The sequence below is a fragment of the Gasterosteus aculeatus genome, chromosome 2 (assembly GCF_964276395.1).
Source record: "Gasterosteus aculeatus chromosome 2, fGasAcu3.hap1.1, whole genome shotgun sequence".
NCBI classification, from domain to species: Eukaryota; Metazoa; Chordata; class Actinopteri; order Perciformes; family Gasterosteidae; genus Gasterosteus; species Gasterosteus aculeatus.
Genome location: NC_135689.1, coordinates 20,502,623 through 20,528,353, shown reverse-complemented (window position 1 = coordinate 20,528,353; position 25,731 = coordinate 20,502,623). Strand labels below are relative to the sequence as shown.

Sequence of the window (25,731 nt, the reverse complement as noted above, 5' to 3'; positions counted from 1 at the left end):
TCTCCCGTCCGGATGTCCTTTCCGGCTACGCTCAGGAGCAACACCCAGTCCTACCCCCTACACGTATTTATCGATTTGGGTTCAGATGACAATTTCATTGATGAGAACTTTTTCCCACAGACAAACATCCCTCTCTTAGAAATCCCCAAATCAGTCAACGCACTGAATGGCCGGTTAATTTCAAAGGTTACCCATCGCACTGTTCCCCTCTCTCACTATTTCTGGCAACCATGGTGAGACAATACAGTTGTATGTGATACCTTCCCCCCTGTCACCACCTGTCCTTGGCATACCCTGGCTTAAACTGCACAACCCCCTTCTCGACTGGAAAACATCATCCATTTCCAGCTGGAGTGTCTCGTGTCACGCTCACTGTCTCAGGTCCGCTGTCCCGGAACCCCATCAGGTTGCGTCTCCTCTGTCACCCCCAGATCTTTCCTCCGTGCCGTATCTGGATTTCCTGGTGTTCAATAAGGATTTAGCATGCACCGTACCCCCCCCACCGCCCGTATGACTGCGTCATCGATCTTCTCCCTGGAGCCCCTCTCCCCACCAGCAGGCTGTTCAACCTGTCCCGTCCGGAGAGAGTGGCCATGGAGACCTAGATCAACGAGAGTCTATTTTCTGGTTTGATCCGTCCCTCCTCATCACCTCTGGGAGTGGGCTTCTTTTTTGTAGAGAAGAAGGATGCTTCCTTACGCCTCTGTATAGACTACCAGGGCTTAAATCATATCACCGTAAAGAACAAGACTCCCCTGCCACTCATCGACCACTCTTTCAAGCGGTTATGTCACGCCCAGATATTTTCCAGGTTGGATCTCCGGAATGCCTACAGTATCACCTCGTCAGGATCCGAGAAGGAGATGGATGGACAACAGCATTCAACACACCCCTGGGTCAGTTCGAATACCTAGTCATGCCTTTTGGTCTCACCAATGCCCCCGCCGTTTTCCAGACCCTCACGAACGACCTCTTCCGGGATTTTTTGAACCGCTTTGTTTACATCTACTTAGATGACATCCTCATCTTTTCCCGGTCTCTCAAGGAGCATTGCCAGCATGTGAGGTTAGTTCTCCAGCGTCTGCTTCAGAATAGATTTTATGTTAAACCAGAGAAATGTGAGTTCCACGCCCCTTCCGTCAGCTTCCTTGGCTACATCATCGCTCAAGGCCAGCTGGAGCCAGACCCCGTCAAAATAAGAGCAGTCGCCGACTGGCCACCTCCCGACAACCGCAAGGAACTACAACGTTTCCTGGGCTTTGCCAATGTCTACTGCCGCTTCATCAGGGATTACAGTAAAGTAGCCGCCCCCCCTTACCAGTCTTACCTCCACCAAGATCACCTTCAAATGGACCCCTGAGTTCTCCAAGCTCAAGTCTCTGTTCACAAGTGCTCCCATGCTTAAGAATCCCGACTCTTCCTTCCAGTTTGTGGTGGAGGTTGACACCTCGGACACCGAAGTGGGAGTGGTGCTGTCGCAACGAGATCCCCACACTCAGAAGCTGCATCCTTGTGCCTTCTTTTCCCGTCGACTCAGTCCAGCTGAAAGAAATTATGACGTGGGTAACCGCCAGTTGCTGGCAGTGGTTCTGGCTCTTCAGGAGTGGAGGCACTGGCTTGAAGGCTCCCAGCAAGCGTTTCTTATATGGACGGATCACAAGAACCTTGCTTACTTCCGCTCTGCTTGCTGGCTCAATCCTCGTCAAGCCCACTGGTGTTCCTCAGCAGGTTCCATTACACCCTGTCCTATCGTCCCGGAAGCCGTAATTGGAAACCGGCCTCACTCTCACGCATCTACTCACCCTCGAGTCCCCTGGATACGGATCCCATTGTTCCCTCCAACTGTGTGGTGGGGGCAGCATCGTGGGAGATGGAGTCGGTGGTTAAGGAGACCCAGAAGGACGTTCCGGATCCTGCCGGTGGTCCTCCTGCTCGTTTGTTCGTCCCTCCTGCAGTCCGGTCATAGGTCCTTCAGTGGGGACATTCGTCTAAATTGACATGTCATCCGGTAGCCCACCGTACACTCATCTTTCTCCGCCATTGCTTCTGGTGGCCGGGAATGGCGAAGGATGTTCGTGAGTTTGTGGCTGCCTGCTCTGTCTGTGCCAGGAGCAAAGCTTCCCATCGGCCTCCTGCTGGTCTGCTGCGTCCTTTACCCATCCCTAGCCGTCCTTGGTCACATGTTGCCGTGAATTTCATCACCGGGTTATCCCCATCCGAAGGTAACACAGTCATACTCCCCACCATTGATCGTTTCACCAAGGCTTTGCATTATGTTCCCCTTCCCCACTTCAAACAGAGTCACGTAAGCTGGCGTCCCGTTATGTGGGGCCTTTTACCATTTCCAGAATAATTAACCCTTCCTCTGTCCGTCTAATCCTCCCTGATTCGATGAAGATACATCCCACGTTCCGTGTTTCCCTCCTTAAGCCTGTTTCCACCAGTGACCTCAGCTCTCCGCCCGTTCCCCCTCCACCCCCCCGGCTCGTCGATGATCACCCTGTTCCCAGGATACTGGACGTCAGGCCCCGAAGACGGGGTTTCCAGTACCTGGTTGATTGGGAGGGATACGCTCCTGGATCTCCCGCCGTTAGATCCTGGACCCGACGCTCCTCTGGGATTTCTATGAGGCTAACCCTGGCAGACCCGGGAGAACGCCAAGAGGCGTTCGTTGAGAGGGGGGGTACTGTGGTGATTATGATTTCTTGGCCTTCACTCATTTTGTATATTTTGATCCTGGGTGCTGGCTGGCGCTCCTGTGTTTTCAGGCTAGGCGGGACGGCCGAGAGGAGCACTCTCTCACTACCCTCACCTGTGGCCAATCACCAATCTGGCACGAGTTATAGCCTGCTGTCTCCTGGGCCTCCTTGTCGGATCATTATCTCCTGGCGACGCGACACGACTCGCCAGCACGCTTACGCAGCCTTCGCTCAGTATCCTGCACGGCCTTCCACCGTACCTGACCGCGGCCCACTGCCGCCTCCCTCTTCACGAGCCTCACAAAAAATAAATAGTTCTGACCTCAAAACTGTGTCTCCGGTTCTGCATTTGGATCCAGTCCTCATCAACCCTAACACACACCATGCATGGCATTATATCTGTACCCCATTTTGTATGCAGATTCAGCATAAGAACTGCAATCTTTTTCTATTGTTCATTCTTAGCAATTGCAGTACCCAAACAAGTAGGTGCAAACAAGTAGGTGCAAATAGAGATTCAATCAATCAACTTTATTCCAGACACAGAGGTCCATAGAGAATACATACACATAAAAAAAACAATAAAAAAAACAATACAAACAACATTTAAGAATGATTCACATCATGGACATAGTCATTCTACCCTGGTCTTACAATATATTGTTCACCCATCCCACTTCTTAGTGGTTCACTCCCATCAACTAAACAGTTCAGAATTCTGTCATACATTGCAAATAGTTCATTTTTGTAGCTTACACTCTTACAGCTGCTATCCACACACATAATTGCATCAACAGGTAACTCAATGTTTCTCAAGTGCACATCAGTCAGTAACTTGTAATATTGCAGATTATCTTCTGAGAGTTTAGTCCAGTCCAGCATCTCACCTTGTTTATGGCTGTCGCTACAAACAAGCTCAGGTAGACCCTTAATATTTATCAACATAGAGACGGGAATATGGTCTGCTATGGCCAGACCATATAGGATCTCAACCTCCTTTATACAACCATGTGCATCAGCTGTAGATATACAATGGTCCAACCAAGATGTAGTATGCCAAGCTTCACTCACATATGTAAAGCCCGCAGTAATTCCTTAGTGGACAAAATAACCTTATGGTGCATGCAGAATTGTGTCAAGTGTTGACCAAAAAGTGAGGTTGTATCTGATATATCTGCATTCAGATCTCCCAAGACAAAAATGGATGTATATTCACTTTCCCTTATATAAGACCCTATAGAAGCAAGTTTATTCAAATACTCATTCTCATTCTTGTGACATTCATATGGAGTCTATACATTTAATATTATAAAAACATTCTTATTATGGACCACCTTAATTCCTATGCACCAGTCCACATCTAACCTGATCACAGTGACCATAGGGTCAAGTTTCTTGTGCCAGAATATGGCAACACCTCCTGGGATCCTACCACGCAGAATTCTGGTGTTTAAGTCTGTCGTGGATTCTCCTGCCCCATGGAAATCATTATGTACAATGTTCAGGTTGTCCAGATCTTGAATCGCTAAAAGAGTCTCTTGCAGACACACCACATCAGCATTCTCAAAGAGCTTGTCAATAACAGTGCGTTGGGCTCTCGCTCCAGCATCCTGTCCATAATGCAGACCACGGGAGTGGTTGTCTTGTCTGTCTACTGTCGCGCACTAACCGCCAAGACAAATTCCTTGTATGTTTGACATTTTGGCCAATAAATGTTTCCTGATTCCTGATCCTGATTCCTGATTCCTGAATAAGACACAACTCTCATAGCAGTTTATCAATGTTTTAACAAGCATGTGACGCCCTTGGCTCAGGCGCCCTCATCTCTGTGTCAAGTGATGCTTTAACACATGCCCCAACCGCAGCCCCAGGCTTGCGATTCTCATAAAACGTCTTAAATAGGTCCCCTTTGGCCACAGCTCCGGCGCATACATTTCAGCTACTTCCTTGCATTCAGCAGTAACTTTGAAAGAGCTGTAGCGAGTATACTCAGTGCCAATCTTCTGAAAAGTCACATCTCTGGAAAGTTGTTCTTTTAAACGATTAACCAAGGTCTCTGAATCTAGGTCAGGAGCAAGCTTTGTCACAAACACGCTCACCCGCTTAGTTGTCACTGCATGTATGTTCTCCACGGCATCTGTTCCAATTATTCCGTAGGTCTTTTTTGCTCTCGGGGGATTCATAGTTCTGTACTGCAGCAGCAGATCCTTTTCCAGTCCGTTGCTTGCGCTTGCCATACTTTAATACACGACTCCATGCCGGGGACATTGCAACCTCAATCTCCCCGCCAGCTGTGTCCTCAGAGATGGGCAACGCCGAGGGTCCGGGTGCCGGTTCCTTGTGACTTGGTCCATGGAACTGGCCATAGTTGTGGCTGCATTCCCCTTGCTGGAACTGGGTAGCTCAATCACATTCAGTCGTTTGCTAATGTCTGTAGCTATACCACGAAGGTTCTCACATTCAGTCGACTGCTTACTCACAGTATTTTTCATGGAGGCCGACTCCACACTTATGCGATCAATCTTACTAACCAGACAAGAGACATCGAGGCTATTAAAAGTCACTGATGGTAAGTCATCCAGGTAATAGGACACAAAGCGAGGAGCATTCTCACCAACCTCATTCAGTAGTTTTAGACAACTCTTGACGTTGTTGACATCTTTCAGTTGTCCTTTGTGAGCTATACAACGCTGCCTTGTGCCAGGACACAGATCAAACAGGACCTTTTTTGGAGTTTTCAATCCACTCAGATCCAATTATACGTGTATGTATCTTAGAGAGGATTGGACAAGTGCTGCTAGGCGACAGTCCCTGTCACACACCAGTTATTTTTAATAATTGAAACTTAGTTTCAAGATGTTACTTCGCAGAAGAAACAAATTAGCACGCAGAAACTGTAGACAACACTAACTTAGCTTATGGAGCTACAAGATAAATAAGAAGTTGCAAATAATTCACGGAATTTACATTACATTACAGGTCATTTAGCCGACGCTTTTATCCAAAGCGACTTACATTACACTTTAAACCCATGGCTTTTTCACATTTTTGCCCGGGGAGCAATTAGGGGTTAGGTGTCTTGCTCAGGGACACAGCCTGGACTCGAACCAACAACCTTGTGCTTCCCAGCACATTTTACCCCAATTTATCCCGCTAACATAACGTTAACATAAGAAAACTAATAATTAATGGTTCAAGAACATGTTATGTCTTACAACAGGGGGGGTTACATTAATCATGTTTCACTTACACTAGAAGCGGCGCGTCGTCACTACCAGACACCATTGTTTGCTGACTTCGGACGCGTCGCTTCGCAAGTTGCGTTGCGATATCGCTGGAAGGCTCGTGGGGAGGAGAAGGGGGAGCTGCGCTCATGTGATTGGTTGAAAATTAGGGCGACATCTGATTGACTACAGATAGGTCCATGTTAAAAAAAAACACATTTGTAGATCTGTGACGTGAGACGAGTCTCAAAAAACCCCACACACAAAGGTGAAGCGATCCGCAAATAAATGCAGTGTGATCCGCAAATATGAAATGGCCTTTTATTAATGTGTGCATTGAATATATATTTGTAAATCATTTTGTGTGCATCTGTAAATCGAATATATTTGTGAATTGTTTAGTGCGCATTTGTGAATCTTCCGGTTTACATTTGCAATTATTGAGACTGATCCGACCCCACAGCAAAGTGCTGTCCCGTTCAAATGTATACAATTTAAAGCCATCGCAGACTGTCACACTGAGCCACTTACCAGGTGGTGTCAGTTAAGTCCCTGAGGGCTCAGGGTTTAGGGTGTACAGGGACTAGGATTAGGCCTCCTTCTCATTTACTCTTCTTCTTTACTGGTGGTTTAGTGGGTGGTGGAGAAGCTTAACGGAGCCTAACTGCCACCTGCTGGACTGAAGTGATTAGCAGCACGAGTACTGTCCACTGAGGGCATTGGTGAAATATCAGGCTGCAACTGTCCGTTTTGTGTATGTATAGGCAACATTTGGGGATCTCAGTGTACTTGGTGAATTTGCTTACTATTCGGCCTTATTTCACTGTGATTTTCACTCACAGAATAACATGTTAAGGAGCATGGCTTCCTTTGCATACTGATACTACACCAGAGTACTTTCAATGACAAAAGCGAGCGCTACGTTCCCCAACAAGCTCAAACCCTGTGGCTATGCTATTTCCCCACAGAAAAAAGGTTCTGCTCTCTGATTGGCGGATATCACGGCAGCAATGAATGACTATTGGGACTGGCTGATGTTTGGTTGAAGATGTCAAGTACAGTAACGTGCACAGTATCATTTAGTTGATTTAGCTCACCCTTGCTACATCGTTTAGTCTGTCGGTATTGTGCCTCTATGTGTCTCAGCTGGTTTGAGTGACTGGGTGTTGGATTGACCTCCATAGTCCGTCCTCCAGATGCCCAGCCGCCGTTGATATATTCTACCGTCTCCACCTCCATCAGCCCAGACCGAGCCGGGCGGGGCGGGCCCTGAGTGAGCTGCAGCCGGTTGCAGCTCTCCTGCGCTCCTGCAGGAGGCAGTGCAGCGGGGGCTCCTGTCCATGGTGCTGAAGATTCGGCTGGCTCTGTCCGGGGTGCTGAACATCTCGGGGCCGCTGGGTTCAGTGTGAGGCTGCTGTCCTCCCGATCGAGTCCCACCCGCAGCGTTTCGTTGATGAGCGGTGGTCGCAGTTCCCGTAGAACTGAAGATCTCTCCGTGCGGACATGTAGAAGCGGAGGGGGAGGGGAGCGCGAGGTAAGGCTTTATGTCTCCCTGACAAAGAGCGTGAAGCGCTTTCATTTGTCGGTATTTTCTGGGCCTTTGGGCCTCACTATGGATTCCACACCAGGCAGGGAGGACGTGATGAAGTGGTTTGAAGCCCCCCCGCCCCCCATCCCCCCGCTCCCCGTAAATTGCTTTCCGCTGTTTTTTCTTTCGCGGAGAATAATTTCTGCCCGCTCCGAATCTGCACGGTCGGGCTTTATAACAGATTATTGTCGGTGATGATGCCCGGGCCCTACAATGGCGCCCCGGTTTCGCCGTCAATCCAGTTAAAAGTGTATACCGCGGAACGCTGGCGGCCTTTGTGTGTTTGGTCGTGTTTGATCGTGTTTTGTAAGTGGGCGAGTTTAGGAGAGGAGCGAGGCCTCGTTCCGGTTCTCAGCCCGGCCTTCGTCTCTCATTGCACCGAAGCCCACTAAAGTTGGTGTTTGCATTTTGGATGGTGGGAGAAACGCTCCGCCAGTAGTAGCGGTCCATCACCATCGAAAGTGACGCCATGCTGAGTCCCAGTGCGCCGAAGCCTCCAGCAGGCGACCACTGCCGTCTGCTGTCAACACGCTGCACATTCCACGTCCTCTACATGGGATATTCCCAAGCTGTGTATATAATTCAGTATTTTACTAACTAGTATTTAATGTGTATATATATATATATATATATATATATATATATATATATATATATATATATATATATATATATATATATATATAAATATGTCAATCATTTTTATATATATATATATATATATATATAAAGATATGGGGAGAGAGATTTATTAAAAATTGTAGGATACTTTTCAACTTCTTAATTTGACCCAACACACTGCCAGTATCATATATCCTTTAGCTCTCTGTTATATGATGAAAACTTTTCTCCAATGAATACAATAATTGCTTTTCATCAATAGCTCACAGTAAAGGCGTCACTTCTGTGTTTCATCCAATAGAAAATGAGTTCAACGGTGAGATATATCTGAGCCAGTGGTGACCAGGGGAGAGCCAATCAACCAGCATCAAAGTAACTAGTAATCTATCTATCTCTGTATGTAGCATACTATCTATCCATCCATCCATTAATTGACCCCCCCCCCGTTTTCAGATGAGCCAAGATACTGCAGAGACACGAACGCGAACCCGCTCCAAAGGAAGCCGGGGTCAGTATAGACAAACACACACTACCACACAGGTGCAGGTGGTTCTGAACCAATGAAGACTGTTGGAAGGTTTGCTGTGTGTAAAATTAGTTTCAAGTTACAGTAATTACAGTAAAGTTAAGAACATTTGACTCCCAACATACTTAAATAATTAGTACACTTTAGTATCACAAAAGTTTCATTGGATTCACAACTCTAATTGCTAAAGTTAGTAATGCACACAAAACATTTCGTTCATGCTTTTTACTAGATTTTGTCTCAGTGATGATAAAACATGTTTTGCCGTTGGGTAAGCCGTACTAGTCCATTCATGTTTTATTCAGGCCGTCTTCTATACAGGTCTCTGTGTTCTCTGACAGCTTACTGTTATACACTAGCATGTCAGTGTTGTTCAACTGAACACCAGTGCATTTCACACTGTGATCCTTACATTCGGATTTCAACATGTTCACCGTACAATACCATAAAAAACATACACATTTTTTGCATATATTGGGCTACATTATAGGTAGGATTCACAAAAAGCCACTACAGAGCAAAAGCACCACTGTATTTTACTCTTCGACCTCTCACTTCAGTTTTATTTCTGTGTCCACTGGCTCTCCTGTCACTTTACACTTAGTGTCGTCAGACCTTGTGGGACAAGAGACGAAGCAGGAGTTAAAGTGAGTGATTATTTGCTTCACTTAACACTATCATGATGGATAAAGTGTGTTGTGTGGATGAAGTGTGATTATTTGTCTCGCTGTGGGTCAGTAGCAGCTGTCCCACCCCTGGATGCGACGGCAAAGGTCACGTGAGTGGAAGATACTCTCGACATAGAAGGTAAGAACCATACTGTATTCTATGAAGCTTCTTGCAACATACAAATGAAACAACACATTTTATACTTTGTTATCATCCTAAAACAAGTATACAATATTCATCTCACAATGTAAAGCAAGCTTTATGTTGTCATGTTGGCTGTTAGCATTTACATTAGATTCATGCTGTCCTCAGCATACTGGGATGTCCAATAGTGAAGAAAAGGAAACTGGAGGAGGCTGAAGCTGAGGAGAACCAGTCTGCTCCCAAGAGGAGGAACCAGCCGGCCACAGAAGCAGGAGATGAAGGCTTCAATGCTGACAGTGACGCCGCAGAAGAGGAGGAAGTACAGAAGGAGGAAGAAGACGACTACAATCTCAAAGAGAAGAAGAAAAACAAAACAAAGGGCAGCCCAGAGTCAACACAAAGTGAGTGAAACCTGAGCAGAGAAAACAGCTCATAATTAGTGGTAAGACAGCACTCACTGATCAAATTCATCTCAACTGTGACACAATTAATCAGAACCCAATAACTCACCAAAGGATCCTATAAAAACATTATAGAAACATCTGAATATTTTAGATCCATTTGGTTATCAGAACAATGTTGATGACATGACCATATCTGAGATGACCATACCCAAAGGCCGGGGCAGGAGACTCATTCCGTTACCTCATTTCTAGGCTGGCTGAGTCCAGAATAACCCTTTCAGTGTGAAGCTGTACTGTCACAATAGGTTTGCGCCTGAAAGCTAGCATCAGCATGCTAACATGCTAACAATGACAATTCTGACATGCTGAAAGAAGCCATGTTTGGCACAATGTTATAGTTTTGCCTGTCAGGACAAATACAAATGCAATAATGGTGCTAGATGAAAAATATCATCATTGGTCAACAACTGCATTGCTGCTTGTAAAAAAAAGAAACTAGGTTTATGACATGTGCTGTCATACATTGTAAGTCACTTTCAACCACCCTATTACACAGATTAGGCAGTTAGAGGCTTGTGTGCTTTTCATTGCAATAAAGTGCAGGGTAGAACAAACTAATATTTTGTTCATTGCTCATGTTGAGTTTAAAATGACTGAGCACTGACATCTTAAGTGCACACAGCTATAGGAAGATTTTGCAGATCTGCATGTTGCTGGGAGAATTGCCTAAACATGCTCACAATCCAGATGAAGGGAACTGATGGATCCGCCAAAATGTGATCATATAGGGAGGACTAAGACAGAGCCACAGTGACAGTAACATTCCTCTATACTTTGAATCCACAGCAGATGCTGTGGACTGCTCACTTGAGACAACAGAGGACATAGTGGGTCCTCCGGCTGAAGTTGGAGACAACGAAAGCTTCACTTTGGAGACCGAGAACGAAACAGTAACAGAGACAACTACCGAGGAAGTGAAGCCGGCGACAGACAGCGAGCAGCATCAGCAGAATGAAACAGAGGAGGAGCAGGAAGAGGAAGGCCAGCTGCTGATCAAGGACCAGTCATCAGAGCTACCTGAAGAAGCAAGAGGACTTGCAGGGACAAAAGAAGAGGAGGAAGAGGAAGTAGATGAAGAAAAGGAAGCGGTTGAGCAGCAGAAAAGGCAAGAGGGTATCGTACAAGAAAAAGTGACAGAAAGACATATGATGAGTCAGGAAAACTCTGATCACCAGTACTCCAGTGGGGATTATAACCACCAGGCCAAAGAATCAGCAAAGGACCAGAGTGTGAGGGAGGAACCGGAGGAGGACGAAAATGAGGACAAAGAGGACGAGGAGGAGGAGGAGGAGGAGGTGGGAGAGGAAGAGGAGAGGGAGGTCCACCAAGAGATTCACAGTCCTTCCACATTGAGTCCACAAACTCAGGGATCTGAGGCTGAGATGTCACTCAGGGAAGAAAAAATCTGCACTCCTATGATTGAGGAGGAGGACGATGAAGATGAAAGAGAGGAAGAGGAGGAGGAGGGGCTGGGGAAGGACGTAGAGGAGGTGGTGGAGGAGGAAGAGGAGGACCGAGACTCTAGCAAAGCCTCTCCGACAACAGTGGTTATAGAAGTCCGCTCAGAGGAGGAGGATGACCAGGACGATGAAGAGGAGGAAGAGGAAGAGGAAGAGGACGATGACGTGGACGAGGACGAGGACGAGGAGGAGGAGTATGAAGGAGAGGAGCAGGATCGTGTCTCAGAGGGCTCAGGAATCACAGACGACTCAGAGAACTGGGATATGACTCGAGGGAACCTGGGGCTGCTGGAGCAGGCCATCGCCCTGAAGGCGGAGGAGGTGAAGGGGGGGCAGGAGGCCGGGAGCTCCCCGGACTACCAACCATACAGCACTTCCAGCAAGGGCTCCGAGCCTGCTTCTCTAGCCCGCCGCACTGCTCACTACAGCAAAGGTACTTCCTGTTACTACTGCCAAACACTTGGATGGAACAGTGGATTCCCATGTTCGGTGAACACCATCCATTAAGTCTAATATTATATTCATAACCCAAATCCATTTAGTTTCCGTAGAATTGTTGTTGATTTGATTGGCATTCCCTTTATCAGCGGCTACCAGTCTTATCAGTCTTGCCACTATTGTTAGTACTTAGGTGTGGACTTAAGTATTAATCCCAAGTATCGATCCTTTGGATTGATAGTTCAGCTAGCTGAAAGGTACTGACCAAAGAAGAAGGTATCGTACAAGAAAGAAGTTTGTCAGAGCCAAATTGGGCCCCCAGGCTGGGGTAGATTTTGGCGAGGCAAAAACTGAGGGAGATTTGTGAAGCGGCCCCTTGACCTCTCACCTCCTAGTATGTAATAATCAAAAATAGAAATGGGTTCAATGGGTACCCAGGAGCCTCCCCTTCACAGACACGGACACTTTATAATATTCCCAATCTTTTTTAACTAAATAGCAAGAGTTTTTTGCATGCAATATAGAGTAAAACTAACACAAGGAATAGAATATTGACGGACAGGAATTAATTAACTTCGTATGAGTTACCTGAGACCTTATGGATCCAATTCCAATTCCATTCCTTTTGTTTTAAATAACCTATAATCATGAATTACAAATTGGCCTCAGAGGTCTAACAGTCTAAACACATGAGACATCCTCTGAAACCCTCACATCGGCACAGGGAGAACTTTCCCAAAAATGATAAAACCCTTCAACGGGGAGGAAAAAGAAGAAACATTAGAGAGAACTATTTGAAGAACGGGAGTGGAGGATCCCTCTCCCAGGACGGACAGAATTCATGTGTACAGAATGAACAACGTAAAAGATGTACAGTATAATAGATAGATAGAACCACAATCTTTGCAAAAGTGCGAGGCAAGAAAGCACTAAAACTCTGGGGAAGAAGATGAATTAGTGATGTAATGAGAATTCTTATAGAAGGGGAAAAAGAGGAGTTCAGTGTCATATGAAATCCTCCGGCAGTCTAGACCTATAGCAGCTCCACTAAAGGCTGGTTCAGACCAACCTGAGCCAGCCCTAACTATAAGCATTATCAAAGAGGAAAGCATTGAGCTTTATTGTAAATGAGCTGACTGTGTCTGCCCCCCGGACTGAAAGTGGAAGCTGGTTCCACTAAAGAGGAGCTTGATAACTGAAGGCTCTGACTCACATCCTTCTTTTTAAAACTCTAGGAACAACAAGTAACCCAGAATTTATGGAGCGCAGCTCTTTAGTAGGGCAGTATGGTATTATAAGCTCCTTGAAATAAGACGGGGTCTCACCTAAGTGCCTTGTAGGTGAGGAGAAGTACTTTAAAATTCTATCCTTGAATTAACAGAAATGAGCCTAATTGCATTCATGTGTGATGATGTCACTCCAAAAAGAGTTTTCACATAGGGAGACTGAGATTGTACCATAACGTCAATGTATAAAACTCCTTGGTGTGGCCTCTATGATAATCACAGTGCCATGAAACCCTACAACTACAAACCAGACCGAATGCTATCCGAGGATGTTTGACGTGTTTACTAGCTAAAAGCTAATTTTGCAGTATTGTAACACCATGGATTTTTATGTGGTGTTCCTTTAGTCTCAATGTGTTATTAAGAAATACTTTTTACAGATGGTCATGACGCCAGAATAGAAACTTAGGAGAAATAGAAGAGCATCCAGAGCATAGCTATCATATACTTTTATCATAATACCGTAAGCCCACAATACACATTTTCACAATTTATTTCAATAAATAAATGTGAATAATGACTAGATGAACTTTACACACAGTGCTGACCTTCATGTCAAATGAATCTTTAAAGATCGTGATGACACATAACATGTCTATAATAGGTTAACCTTTTCAGCCCCCATTAAAACCCATCTTGACCATCTGGGCTGATGAACACTCTGCTGCTGCTAGTTTGTTGCAGTGATAATAATTTGAGTTCTGTGTGTTCAGGCACACGCATAAATTTACCTTTAAATTTGCCCATGAAATACAGAGAATAGTAAAACAAAATGTCTCATGTTTGGTGAATTACTAATTCAAATGTATCCAGAAGCCTCTAAATGATGCACAAAAGGCATCGATAGAGATAGCAGCCAGTGTGACTCTAGGTCTCTATTATTTGGTAATAGGTCAGAACTAAATGTTGAGGTATATCCACCCATTGTTACTACTTATTCATTGCTGCCGCCATCTAAATCACACCATCCTCTATCCAGAGAAGAAGGAGGTGAAGTGTCCAACCCCAGGGTGTGACGGGACAGGTCATGTGACTGGGCTGTACCCTCACCATCGCAGTCTATCTGGATGTCCACACAAAGACCGAATCCCTCCGGAAAGTGAGTATGCGCCACCTCTCCCAACACGCAGACCACCCGTACAAATGTGATGCTCGGATGCATCTTGTGTCACTTTCAGGGATACAGCAAATGTTATTCAGCTCAAACACGGTCCTTAGATCTCTATTGAATGTGATATGACATAGCTAGTGTGTTCTCACCCTTACTACCAGCTTAGTAGTATCTCCACCACTACTACCTCCTTCACTTTTAGAAGAAATACTGTACTATTGCTAATACCTTTCTTAACACCGCTTTTTTTCTAATGCTTTTGTTACTACTGCTAACGTATGAAACCAAACAGACTGACCTGAGTGTGTGTCTGCTGTGTGTCGGTAGTCCTGGCCATGCATGAGAACGTCTTGAAGTGTCCGACTCCTGGGTGCACAGGCCAAGGCCATGTCAACAGTAACCGCAACACACACCGCAGGTTGAGAAAACACACAACGACAAGCATACACATACACAGAATACACATGACAGCATAATAACTGTGGCCATGGAAATGATGGCAGAGTTTTCTGTGTGTCAGGCAAAAACTAGTCACTTCAGAAAAAGTTAAAGTTAGTGTTTTTTAGTTTAAAGATAAATATTTTGATTCAGTTGTCCAAGTCAAAGTCATCAATGTTCCTATACGCAGTCTATGGTCTGGCAGAGGTTTAGTTTTTAATTATGGCCTAATGGTAGTTTTGAAGCCCTTTGGGGTCAAAGTGCAACTAAATATTGAGTGAATTCCAGACGAGAAGAAATCTTTCCTAATACTACTAACACATACTTACACTCTATTTAGAAGGCTTATTAATATTTCAAAAACCTGTCTGCACATTAAATGTCTACCTACTCATGACCCATTGCATATGTCCCCCGTCAGTCTGTCCGGCTGTCCCATCGCAGCAGCAACTAAGCTGAACAAGGGCCAAGACAAACAGGTTATTTTACAGGCTTCCCCCAGCGAACCCTCTTCCAACTCTGACAGAGTGCTCAGGTGATTGTCTTTCTTCAATTTAGTGTTTTAAAGCATGGATACATTTATTGTCAGAGAAACGCGATTTGGATCTCCGGTAACGTCTTTCTCACCGTCGCAGTAATGCTTAACTAAGGCCCTCTCCTCCAGGCCCATGTGTTTTGTGAAACAGCTGGAGATCCCTCAGTACGGCAGCTACAGGCCCAACACAGTGACCACCACGCCGAGAGCTAACCTAGCCAAGGAGCTGGAGAAATACTCCAAGGTGTCTTTTGACTATGCAAGCTTTGATGTCCAGGTGTTTGGAAAGCGTATGCTCATTCCAAAGACACCCAGCAGCGCTGAAACATCACCCAAAGCCTTCAAATGTAAGAGCCACACAAATCACCTCCATGCACCACCTCCAGGGTTCATTTCGGAATGCCACTAGTTTAACTTAAAAATGAAGCGTAACAATTGTGTTTTAATTGCACAGGAATTTGTTGAGGTTGTAAGAACAGAGCAGTCTGCTCTTGAATTTGTCTTTCGAACACATACTAAATAATGCTAAATGTTGTTACATTACTATGCTTTCAGGTTGATACGGTTAGCAGTATTTAAGCGTTGAATAATCTGACAATGCAATACACCAAAATCCATTTTTCTAATTGGATAATCCTAATCTTAAACTGAATCTCTTATTTTGATGATACTTGGTTCTTCAGACAGGAGGAGAGACAGTATCTTTCCACATTTCTCTGTCCTCCCTTATCTTCCTCTTTATTGTCTCAATGTATTCTTAAAAGTATTTATCCAGATGAATAAAAGTAGGAAACTGAATCATAGGAAATAGACAGTAAAGACGCATAAAAGGCAGATGCTATCGACGGGTATAGGCTATAGAGAGAATTTTGAGTTTAAGAAAATGATCCTATTGGATCTTAAACAGGTGTGTTGTGATTTCCAAAGGAACTTGTGGATATTCCTCAGTCACTGGCCACAAAACAATGCAGTGATTTTTAAAGTTAATTTTGAGTTACACATTGCTGTCATTTGAGGGCAAAAATGATGCTGTGTTTACAAATTAGTTTTTTACTTCTCCACCTACTTGGATATGTGTGTAAATTATCAACCCAGTCTCACAGCAAAACGTGTAACAGCTACGTTGTGGACCAACGTGGTATTGTCACGCTTTTTGGGGAGAAAGCGTGACAATACAACGTTTGATTTGAAACTAGGTCTCGTGACTTTCAACTTTCCTCAGCTCCAAAAAAAGAAAATGGCGGACTGGCGGTCTATTATCTGTGAAAAACACAATATTTTAAGAAAGCATAACCAGTATGCGTTATATTTTCATAATCTTCTATCAGAGAATGTAGAAGACCTTCCGTTTATTAGTTTCTAGTGACGTAGTACAAGGCAATGTCAATGAATAGGCCACAATAAAACGTAGTATTGTCACGATTTTGGGGAGAAAGCGTGAGAATACCACGTTCCACAACGTAGCTATTACACGTTTTGCTGTGAGACTGGGTTGAAATTATTGTGCATTTACACAATAATGCAAGACTCCTTTGCTGCCAGCTACCAGTCAATGAATGAAAACACATCCGGTATTACTGTAACTACCAACAGCAGCAGATCCGTCATGTTTAGCTATGGTGTTACTCTCCTGTGCTGGTTCCAACGTGTTCATTCTGCTCCTTCCCCACACAGCTAAATCATTCCCTAAGGCCTCCTCCCCCAGTCACAGTGTGTCAGGAGGCTTTTCTATGAGCGCCTCGTCCTCCAGTAGTTATGACTACAGCCAAGATGCTGAGGCAGCCCACATGGCAGCAACAGCCATCCTTAACCTGTCCACCCGCTGCTGGGAGAGACCAGAGACCATCAGCACCAAGCCCAGGGAACCGTGCTCCAAGGTACACTATGCAGCCCGGCTAAGCAGTGCAGGGCGCTCTAATGCTCCTGGCTATTTATTTGTACTGACGGCGAATCTGGACCCTCTAGGAGTCGGACATTGAAGTGGATGAAAACGGCACCTTGGACCTCAGCATGAAGAAGACCAAGAGGGAGGGCGCGCAACCTCCAGAGCCTTCGTCCTCCTCCTCGTCATCCTCTCAACACATCGGAGCCACCCTGTCTCAGAGCCACACTCAGCCTGAGTGGGAGGGGCCGCTGGACTTCACCAAGTCCAGTGGAGTCAAAGAGGAAGACCATGAAGAGGTACGCCCTTGCAGAAATCCTATCGTGAGAGAAGGAGTCCCCATACAAGAGGAGCGAATGACAATGTTTCCCTCCAATGTGACCCGTGTTTCACCTTTCTCCAGGTGGAATATACAGCTCCCTCATACACCTCCTCTGATGGTGAGGAAGGGGACCAGGAGAATCTGGAGGAAAGGAAGTACCCGGGTGAGGTCACCACCGGTAGCTTCAAGGTCAAGTTTCCGCCCAAAGAAAGCAAAAAGGAGATTCTTATGTAAGTCACAACTCTTACCACATGTCCCATCAACACATTGCATGCCACCGCTTAACAACAGGCGCGCTGGCAGTAAGTTCCTCCCGAAATGTTATAAAGTTTCAAGTGCTCGATCACCTGTATGACAAACAATTGCAGTTGACAGTTGCACAGCCAATTCACAGTAGTTTTTTTCCCCCACTCACATTCTAAGAAGACCCACCCTACTCTGCCTCGGATTGGCTATTCGATGCTGCCGCAGGCTGGTTGATGCAACTGCTTTGATGTAGGATTACAACATACTTATTTTGGGAGAGAAATGTTGCTTTGCACATTGCCAGTCAGTTGGATATTTGAATTTAAATGTGTTGAAGATCACAAAAATACCATCTCATAACAAAATGGTTGCTCACCACTGTAAGCTAAGTCACAGTTATGTGGGACAAGCATTCAACCACCACAATGATGTGATTGTCTGAGGGACCAGTTATTGTCACAATAGGTCCCAGAGACATGGGACACGGAGGACTCAAACGCAGATTTGCAGGTTTCCAAAACAAAAACCACTTGATTAAAGCAGTATATCAAAAATGCCAAGGGGCTAAAACAGGAACCAAGACAAACCAAAACACAGTCTGCAACACAACCCTAACATCCACAAAGACGAGATAATGAACCAACCAGGAGACAAGGGACACACGTGGTGGAGGTGCAGGTGATTGGACACAGCAGAAAACAATCAGGACACGGCAGACAAACACACTCACAGGGGAAAATACACCAGGGCAGGACGTTATTTATTGGTTTGTTTGATAAGGGACAGTGCACATTGCTGTAAATGTGTCAGAGTTAGCCAAAAGGCTATTTCTCATCAGTACTCCACAATGGCAGACTTACAAAATAAACCTGAAACAGAAGATAGAATTACATTTCAAATGTTAAACAATATTGACAACGGCTCTCCAACGGCCCTCCCACTGTGCTCAGCAGGGTCTTTGGATTGATGCCGCTCACAAGGGCCTTTCAGGCTGTGACAGCGACTCTCCCGCCATTCCTTCTGTATTATGGATATTTGGTTTTCCACCTTCAACATCTCCCCAGCGGGGTGCTACAGTGGTGTGGTGGGCCGCACTGGTCTTGGGTTTGGAACCACAGTGTGGAGTCTGCATGTTCTCCTTGTGTCTGGGTGGGTTCTCCCCGGGTGCTCTGGTTCATTGGTGAATCTAAAATTGCCCGTAGGTGTGTGGGTATGACAGTGAATGGTTGTGTGTCTCTGTCAGCCCTGCGATTGACTCACGACCAGTCCAAGGTCCGCCGTCTCTCCCCCGATGTTAGCTGGGATTGACTCCAAGATAAGCGGCATAGATGACTGACAACTCCCCAGCACAAATACCTTACACATCAATCAACATTATTAATTTAATATTTAACTCATAGATCAATTGTCAGCATACATTTTAAAGGGAAATGCTGCACTTTGAGAAAAGATATCTAGATGTTTTAAGCTTTAGTATACAATTTCATCAGGAACAAAATGGTGGAAAGACACAAATGGGATGATCCATCAAAAAGGGGTTGTTGTTGTTGAACAAAAACAGGTCCACAAATATAGTATAGTGGGGGTTTTCTGGCGTGTCAGTATAAGCATCCTCTTGAAAGGCAATGGACTGATGTGTGAGTATGTATCTTGGCCACAGATGTCCCACCCCAGGCTGTGATGGCAGTGGACACATTACTGGCAACTACGCATCACACCGAAGGTAAGATCTGCACTCTGACTTGGAAATGATCAGCAAAGTATGTTTGCTTTACAAATCTATGGTGTGATCACACGGATTTGGTGATTCTGATCAGAATCATTTTAGAAGGAAAAGGGGAGTGACTCCATCAAATCTCCCTGTGCTAAAAAAGCATGAAGCAGGGCTTCAGAGTCCTTCCCCAAATCTCTCAAAACAAATACTACTGCTAATCATTCAGTACAGACACTTTGTAACGAATGTACTAATGTAACACTATAGTCGCTGTAAGTGTTGGATCGAAATAGATCCCTCTTCTGCTCAAACAAGCCACAAGGAGGCCAAATGTGCAGCTGTGTTTAGTACAATATGTTGGAAGTTGGAAAGCTGGTGGATAAGAGCATAGACGTCTGCATGAGCCTGTAAAAGCCTCTCTCCGTAAGTCATGGCCTAAACAGAGGCTGGCAGGTAGCAGAGATATGTCTAAATATCACTTATGCCCGTCACATCTACTTGTATTTCATATCACCAATGAATCTGTCAAATTAATAATTATTGCACTTGCTCAGGCCCCAAAATTGTGCACGATATGTAGGCTGGGAGTCGAGAAGAGCTCCAGCATTGGCATTGTTTATTCAACCTCCACAAGGAATACACAAGGAACATTCATTCAAAATATATGTTTTCATTCAAAAAGAGCCAAAATATTTAATATTATTTGATGCGACTGGTGTTCAGATGACATGGGTCCAAGTGAAAAAAAAACAAAAACTGAAAGGAAGTTGATGATGTTTTGCCATTCAAATGTGGCATCTTCAGTGCTAATGAGAGGGCTAGTGTCCGCCTGGAGAAGGATCACGAGTTTAAGAAGCGTCTGACCTGCTGAAACGCAGTCATTGGAATTAAAGAGACCTTTTAAATCAGCAGCAAACATAAGCAGTGGATGGTTTCATTTCCACCTGATAACATTCTGCCTGGATGAAAGAGTCAGTCATCTATACACATGCACACGCAAGTTCATCGCTCACTATTTCTCCTATCCAACTACTCCACCACTGTAGAGATCAGTTAATAAAATAACTCCTGTCCTCCCTGTGTGTGTGCTGCCCAGTCCTGTCCTGGTTCTGTAGTCCAGTTCAGGTTCTGGCTCTTTCTTTCACTCATACTCAGACATCCTGTTCTCAGTCTGGTTTTCTGACACTCTCTCTCTAACCTATCTTCCAGTCTGTCAGGCTGTCCTCTTGCTGATAAATCACTTCGGACCCTCATGGCTGCCCACACAGCTGAACTAAAGTATGTCTGCTTTCTCCTGTCTCTCACCTCCAACATGTTAACTGAGCACTCAGTCTGCAGCTACAGCTCTATCCCTGCTCTCCTTTTAACACTAATATAAAATAGTCACAATCAATTATAATTTAGTTCAATATTGAAAAATCAAAACCCAAAACAATGAGCCCTAATGATTTAGTAAGAGAAGCTGGTCCTGCCTGCAGCTGGCTAATATTGAAAGCCTGTGGAGTGAAAGACCGTCTGTGTGTGTCTCAGGTGTCCTACTCCAGGTTGTGATGGATCAGGCCACATCACAGGAAACTACGCCTCACACAGAAGGTATAGTTCTCCTCCCCTTCTGTACTATCAGTCGCCGTGTGCAGATGGATAATGTGATCGGTCTTCTTTGTGTCTCCCTGCCAGTCTGTCCGGATGCCCTAGAGCCAAGAAAGGAGGGGTCAAATCAACCCCCACCAAGGACGACAAGGAAGACTCGGAGCTCTTGAGGTGGGCAACAAGGCACATCTAACGTTAGACTGTCACCGCACCACCACTGCAAGATGCTGTTCATGAAACTAAAGTGGATATTCATACACAAACAGGAATCCTAGTGTTATATGTGATACCCTCATCTTTTAGATCGCCATCTGGATTAAATGTTGACTCATACACAAGAAATACACCTAACAGGCAGGTTCTCATGACTTAAAGCCCCCTTCAGAATAAAGGCAGGTGACCATGCACTATTCTGAGCATTTTTATGGTCCGTTTTATGGTTTAAGTTCAATTACCTGTTCTCTTTTACTACTCCATAGGAAATGGAAACTAATAGATTAGCGCTAATGACAAAATAGGAAATGTTAGGTCATTCAAAAGTAAGTGAGAGTCAAAAAGACTTAACTTTAATTAACCGAGAAGTATAAACGTTTATTCATTTTCCATTTAAAATATACAATTTATTTTTATTTGTGTAATATATCTTACATATATTTGATGACATTGGTCTAATATTGAACCTTCTGGAACGTCCCAATTGACTCCAGCACTGTTTTAAGTTACAAATCTAAAACTAGATCATCACATTTGGACTGATTTGTCGGTCCTGTCCTCTTTACATCTCCACTTTCCATTGTTTCCATTGTTCATTGTTGTCTGCCTGTGTCCAGGTGTCCGGTTCCCGGCTGTGACAGTCTGGGCCACATCAGCGGGAAATACGCCACCCACCGCAGTGCCTACGGCTGCCCGCTGGCAGCCCGCCGGCAGAAGGAGGGTCTCCTGAACGGCACCCCCTTCTCCTGGAAGGCCTTCAAGACCGAGGGCCCAACTTGCCCGACGCCAGGCTGCGACGGCTCGGGCCACGCCAACGGCAGTTTCCTGACGCACCGCAGGTATCCTCATATATGAGGGTCTTAGCACACACAGAACAGTGTCATCCTGAATCTAGCTTAGTTTCATCTTAGTCGAATGCTCTTAATAGAATGTCATGGCTCTTGATCTGCTGCCCCTCTCAGTCTCTCAGGTTGTCCCAGAGCGACAGCCAACAAGAAGAGAGCCAAATTTCCTGGAGACGAGTACATCACTGCAAAGTTCAGAGCCAGCGATGGTAAGAGACATAACTTTCCACTCTGCCTAGTAGGTTGTCCCAGACGTCCCAAAAACGTGTAGTAACAAGACACGGAGACACAAAGACATAGACACAAAGACATAGTCACAAAGACAAGTCCCTTTGGTTTGTCGGGGAGAACGACAGGAAACATGAACAGACTCCGAGACAAACGTGTTGCCCAGTCTTAATGTCCGGTACACTTTGCATGCAGGACCTCTCTGGGTGTGCAAATACAAGTGATGCCTGTGATAAACATGTCTTACAACTGTCCTGATGCTCTGTTTACTAACTGTGTAGTTCTGGACAACGATGAGGACATCAAGCAGCTGAACAAGGAGATCAATGAGCTGAGCGAGTCCAACTCAGAGATGGAGGCGGACATGATGAATCTGCACACTCAGGTGAGCCAGCAGGAAGAGGATGAGACACCCAATAGCACATGAAGGAGACACTGCCATGTGATGAGTGCCTGTGGGCTTTTGGTTTGAGATTTATCAAAGACGATACTTCCTGTAGAGACGGATGGATGGTGCACAGACCGGCTTTGTTGATGCATTATTAGAGCTGGTATCTCTGTCTGCAGGTTTGTCACTAATACTAAAACTGAAAACCCTCTGCTGCCCAAAACCATGTTTTTGTTGTCAAGCTCTTTGCTTTGCTGCTGAGTTGAGTTCTGTGTGTGCCTCTGCTTCAGATCTCTTCGATGGAGAATAACCTGAAGAGCATGGAGGAGGAGAACAAACATATCGAGGAGAGGAATGAGGCCTTATTCCTGGAGCTATCCGGCCTGAGTCAGGCCTTGATCCGCAGCTTGACCAACATCCGCCTGCCCGCCCTGGTGAGAACATGCAATGTCTTTTGGTCTGGTTCAAAGAGGACCTTTGGGTCTCTCTCCCCACTGTGTATATATCATAGTCTATGCCCAGGTGGGCATGCATTCACTGATTAACCTGGAGGGATAGTAGCTGGTTAGAATGTAACAACAAGCATTACGTTACAGTTTCTCCCATTTTAGAATAGAAGTGTATGATATCAATACCATAAATATGAATAATACTCATTTTACTAACAGTAACAATTTACATATGGAAAAATACCTAAATTAGGCATTAAACAATATATAACCAATAATAATGCTGAAATATTGAGAGATAAGATTCTGTGAGTAAAAATGCAAGAACAGAATAATTAAATAAGCATATTAGTTTAAACAAACACTAACACATAAACAGTGTGAAAAACACTGCCTTTTAGTGGAGTATCCAAAAAGAGCATTTTATATATATATATATATATATATATATATATATATATATATATATATATATATATAATGCTCTTTTTTATTCTTTGGGTCTGTAATTGGTAGCAATGTACCATTACTCCTAAAAGACTTTCTGACCTCTGAACTTGTGTGTGTTCAGCAGGAGCCACCGTCAGAGCAGAACTTTGACAGCTATGTGGACACCCTGACTCACATGTTTACCAACAAAGACTGCTACCAGAACCCGGAGAACCGGGCTCTGCTCGAGTCCATCAACCAGGCGGTGAAGGGCATCGAGGTGTGACAGACAGGAGGAGGACAGGGGGCGGGGCATCACAGTGACTATACCAATCTTTCTTTCCAAACCCTTTAGATACTGTATGTAATTAATTATTCTCATTTGGAACTCTGTCATCTGTTCTTTGCATTAGTTTTCCATTTGCATGTTGCTTTATGATGGTATGAGCGTGAACAGTGTGGCGTGGCGGCACACTAAGATGAAATTGATCCTGCAAGCAAGGGCATCTCAAGGTATTCTGGCAGGCGAGCAGAACAAAGTCGGAGAGCAGTGTACAGCCTGAGCTGAGCAGATCCTCTTAGTTAGTGAACATCCCATCTCCAGTTAATAATGTTGATAGTATTCTATATGAGCATAGTGATGTTTCACCTCCAGGACTAGTTTGTAGATTCATTCTTACTATTGCTGTGTAACTATTTAATAACTTATTCATTCATGTCTGCTGTATTCTTTTTTTATGTATGCCTATTTATTACTCATTATATATTTATTTATTTTTTATTTCAAAATGCTACCAGAGGAGATTATAAATGGTAACCGAAAGAAGGAAATCATTTCCTCTGCATTGTTGAACAAAGAGGAAATATTTTAAGATATCAACTATAAATTGTTTTATATAACTTATTATTTATTTAAAATACTGGGATCTTTTTAAGTGCAAATATTTTGTAACTGAAAGTTTTTTAATCATTTTCTAAAGATTTCTTTTCTTTTTGGTGCTTCTGTTTATATCATTTCCCTTTTTATTTTCACAAACTATTTTGAGTACACTGCAATACACTGGGAATATTGAGCTCCACATATTTGGTATTTATTTGGTGATGAAGAACAAAGTGATGGTGAATATTTATTTTGTATTGTCTTTGTGTTAATGATGGCTGTGTATGGATTAGTATTTAAGTTGCTCTTGAAATAAAGGTAAACCCACAGTATGTGTGTAGTGGACTGATTACATTCATTTTTAGATTCAGTTCTGTTTTATACAGTAAACACTCACTAAAGTAGTTCAAGTGTAAGGTTTTAATATGAATACTAAGAAACCGGGGGAGCTACAGTATTTCCTGATGACTCACCACTTAAGATCATATCGGTGTTGGTGAAAGTTCTAGTTGGGAACGGAACCAGAACCCACTTCGAACAGGATTATCCTCCACTCATCACCAACGCTTCACACCGTTAAGAGTCTAAGCTACAATCTCCACTTACCGTTTGAAAAGGCTCAACACTCCAAAAGGTTATGTAAATTAGTCCAGAACATTTGTACGTACACTTTCTTCATCCATTCTAGACGCTAACAAAGAAAATCAGACACCGCTGTGTTATCCGTAGAATTTCTCAGACAAACCACCAAGCATATGGATCATAAATGCCCCGTTATAAACGAGATACGTGCACAAGCAATTCCAGCACCTTCCACGCAGGTTTTGGGGTTTAGGGGGTCCTGAGCCTCCAGCCCAGACTGTACAGATGTTTTGATACCAAATCCGTCCAGCTGTGCGGTGCTGTACCCGTGTGTGCTGTTCCAGTCTCCCGTTAGCATACATCCTTCAATTAGAAGTGTGTAAATCACCAATACTACAGAGTGTTACAGTGTACAGTATCAACACCAAGAGGGCAGAAAACCAACTCTGAGTCCATAGATCACAAAATACCATGCACGTGATTAAGCAAACAACACTTACACCCCCCCCAAAATGAAGATATACTCAATGTTTGGAAGATGATGCATCAATCATGCATCCTTCTACAAAATGACAAACTGCTTCCCTTTCAAATTGTGCATTAGGTGCCTTTAGCAGTACAAATGTCCATGGGAATCTGCCATGGTGTTACACAGCTACCTTTGATTTAGAGTCTGAGCTCATCAGAGGCTTCATAGAACCTGCAATGATCACTTTATTTGGTCATGGCAGCTTAAGGGAACCAAAAGTCAAAACAAAAA

The 25,731-nt window shown here is 44.4% G+C and overlaps 1 protein-coding gene across 7 annotated transcripts; it reads left to right on the top strand.

The window, feature by feature from the left end:
- Nucleotides 1–7,167: 7,167 nt before the first annotated feature.
- On the top strand, nt 7,168–24,721 carry myt1a (myelin transcription factor 1a). 7 transcript variants are annotated; one of them, XM_040193121.2, is made up of 23 exons: nt 7,168–7,457; nt 8,434–8,504; nt 8,586–8,640; nt 9,263–9,305; nt 9,400–9,465; nt 9,640–9,872; nt 10,722–11,828; nt 14,099–14,218; nt 14,558–14,648; nt 15,090–15,203; nt 15,333–15,550; nt 16,878–17,080; nt 17,169–17,384; nt 17,489–17,637; nt 19,314–19,376; nt 20,577–20,645; nt 20,898–20,960; nt 21,045–21,128; nt 21,788–22,009; nt 22,133–22,224; nt 22,525–22,628; nt 22,922–23,065; nt 23,652–24,721. In XM_040193121.2, exons 3-23 carry the CDS (start codon nt 8,586–8,588, stop codon nt 23,793–23,795), a joined length of 3,600 nt encoding a protein of 1,199 aa, XP_040049055.2. In that variant the 5' UTR covers nt 7,168–7,457; nt 8,434–8,504; the 3' UTR covers nt 23,796–24,721. The 7 variants fall into 7 exon arrangements, with proteins under 7 accessions (XP_040049055.2, XP_040049058.2, XP_040049057.2 ...); XM_040193124.2 differs by having other exon boundaries at nt 7,169–7,457; nt 9,272–9,305; XM_040193123.2 differs by having other exon boundaries at nt 7,169–7,457; nt 9,272–9,305; nt 9,397–9,465.
- Nucleotides 24,722–25,731: the final 1,010 nt, after the last annotated feature.

Excerpts from the sequence above, each read along its gene's own strand:
- myt1a (XM_040193120.2), top strand. The coding sequence starts at position 8,586 with ATGAGCCAAGATACTGCAGAGACACGAACGCGAACCCGCTCCAAAGGA. Across the intron at positions 15,551-16,877 it reads ATCACCCAAAGCCTTCAAAT|CTAAATCATTCCCTAAGGCC; the intron begins GTAAGAGCCACA and ends TTCCCCACACAG. Across the intron at positions 20,961-21,044 it reads AACTACGCCTCACACAGAAG|TCTGTCCGGATGCCCTAGAG; the intron begins GTATAGTTCTCC and ends TCTCCCTGCCAG.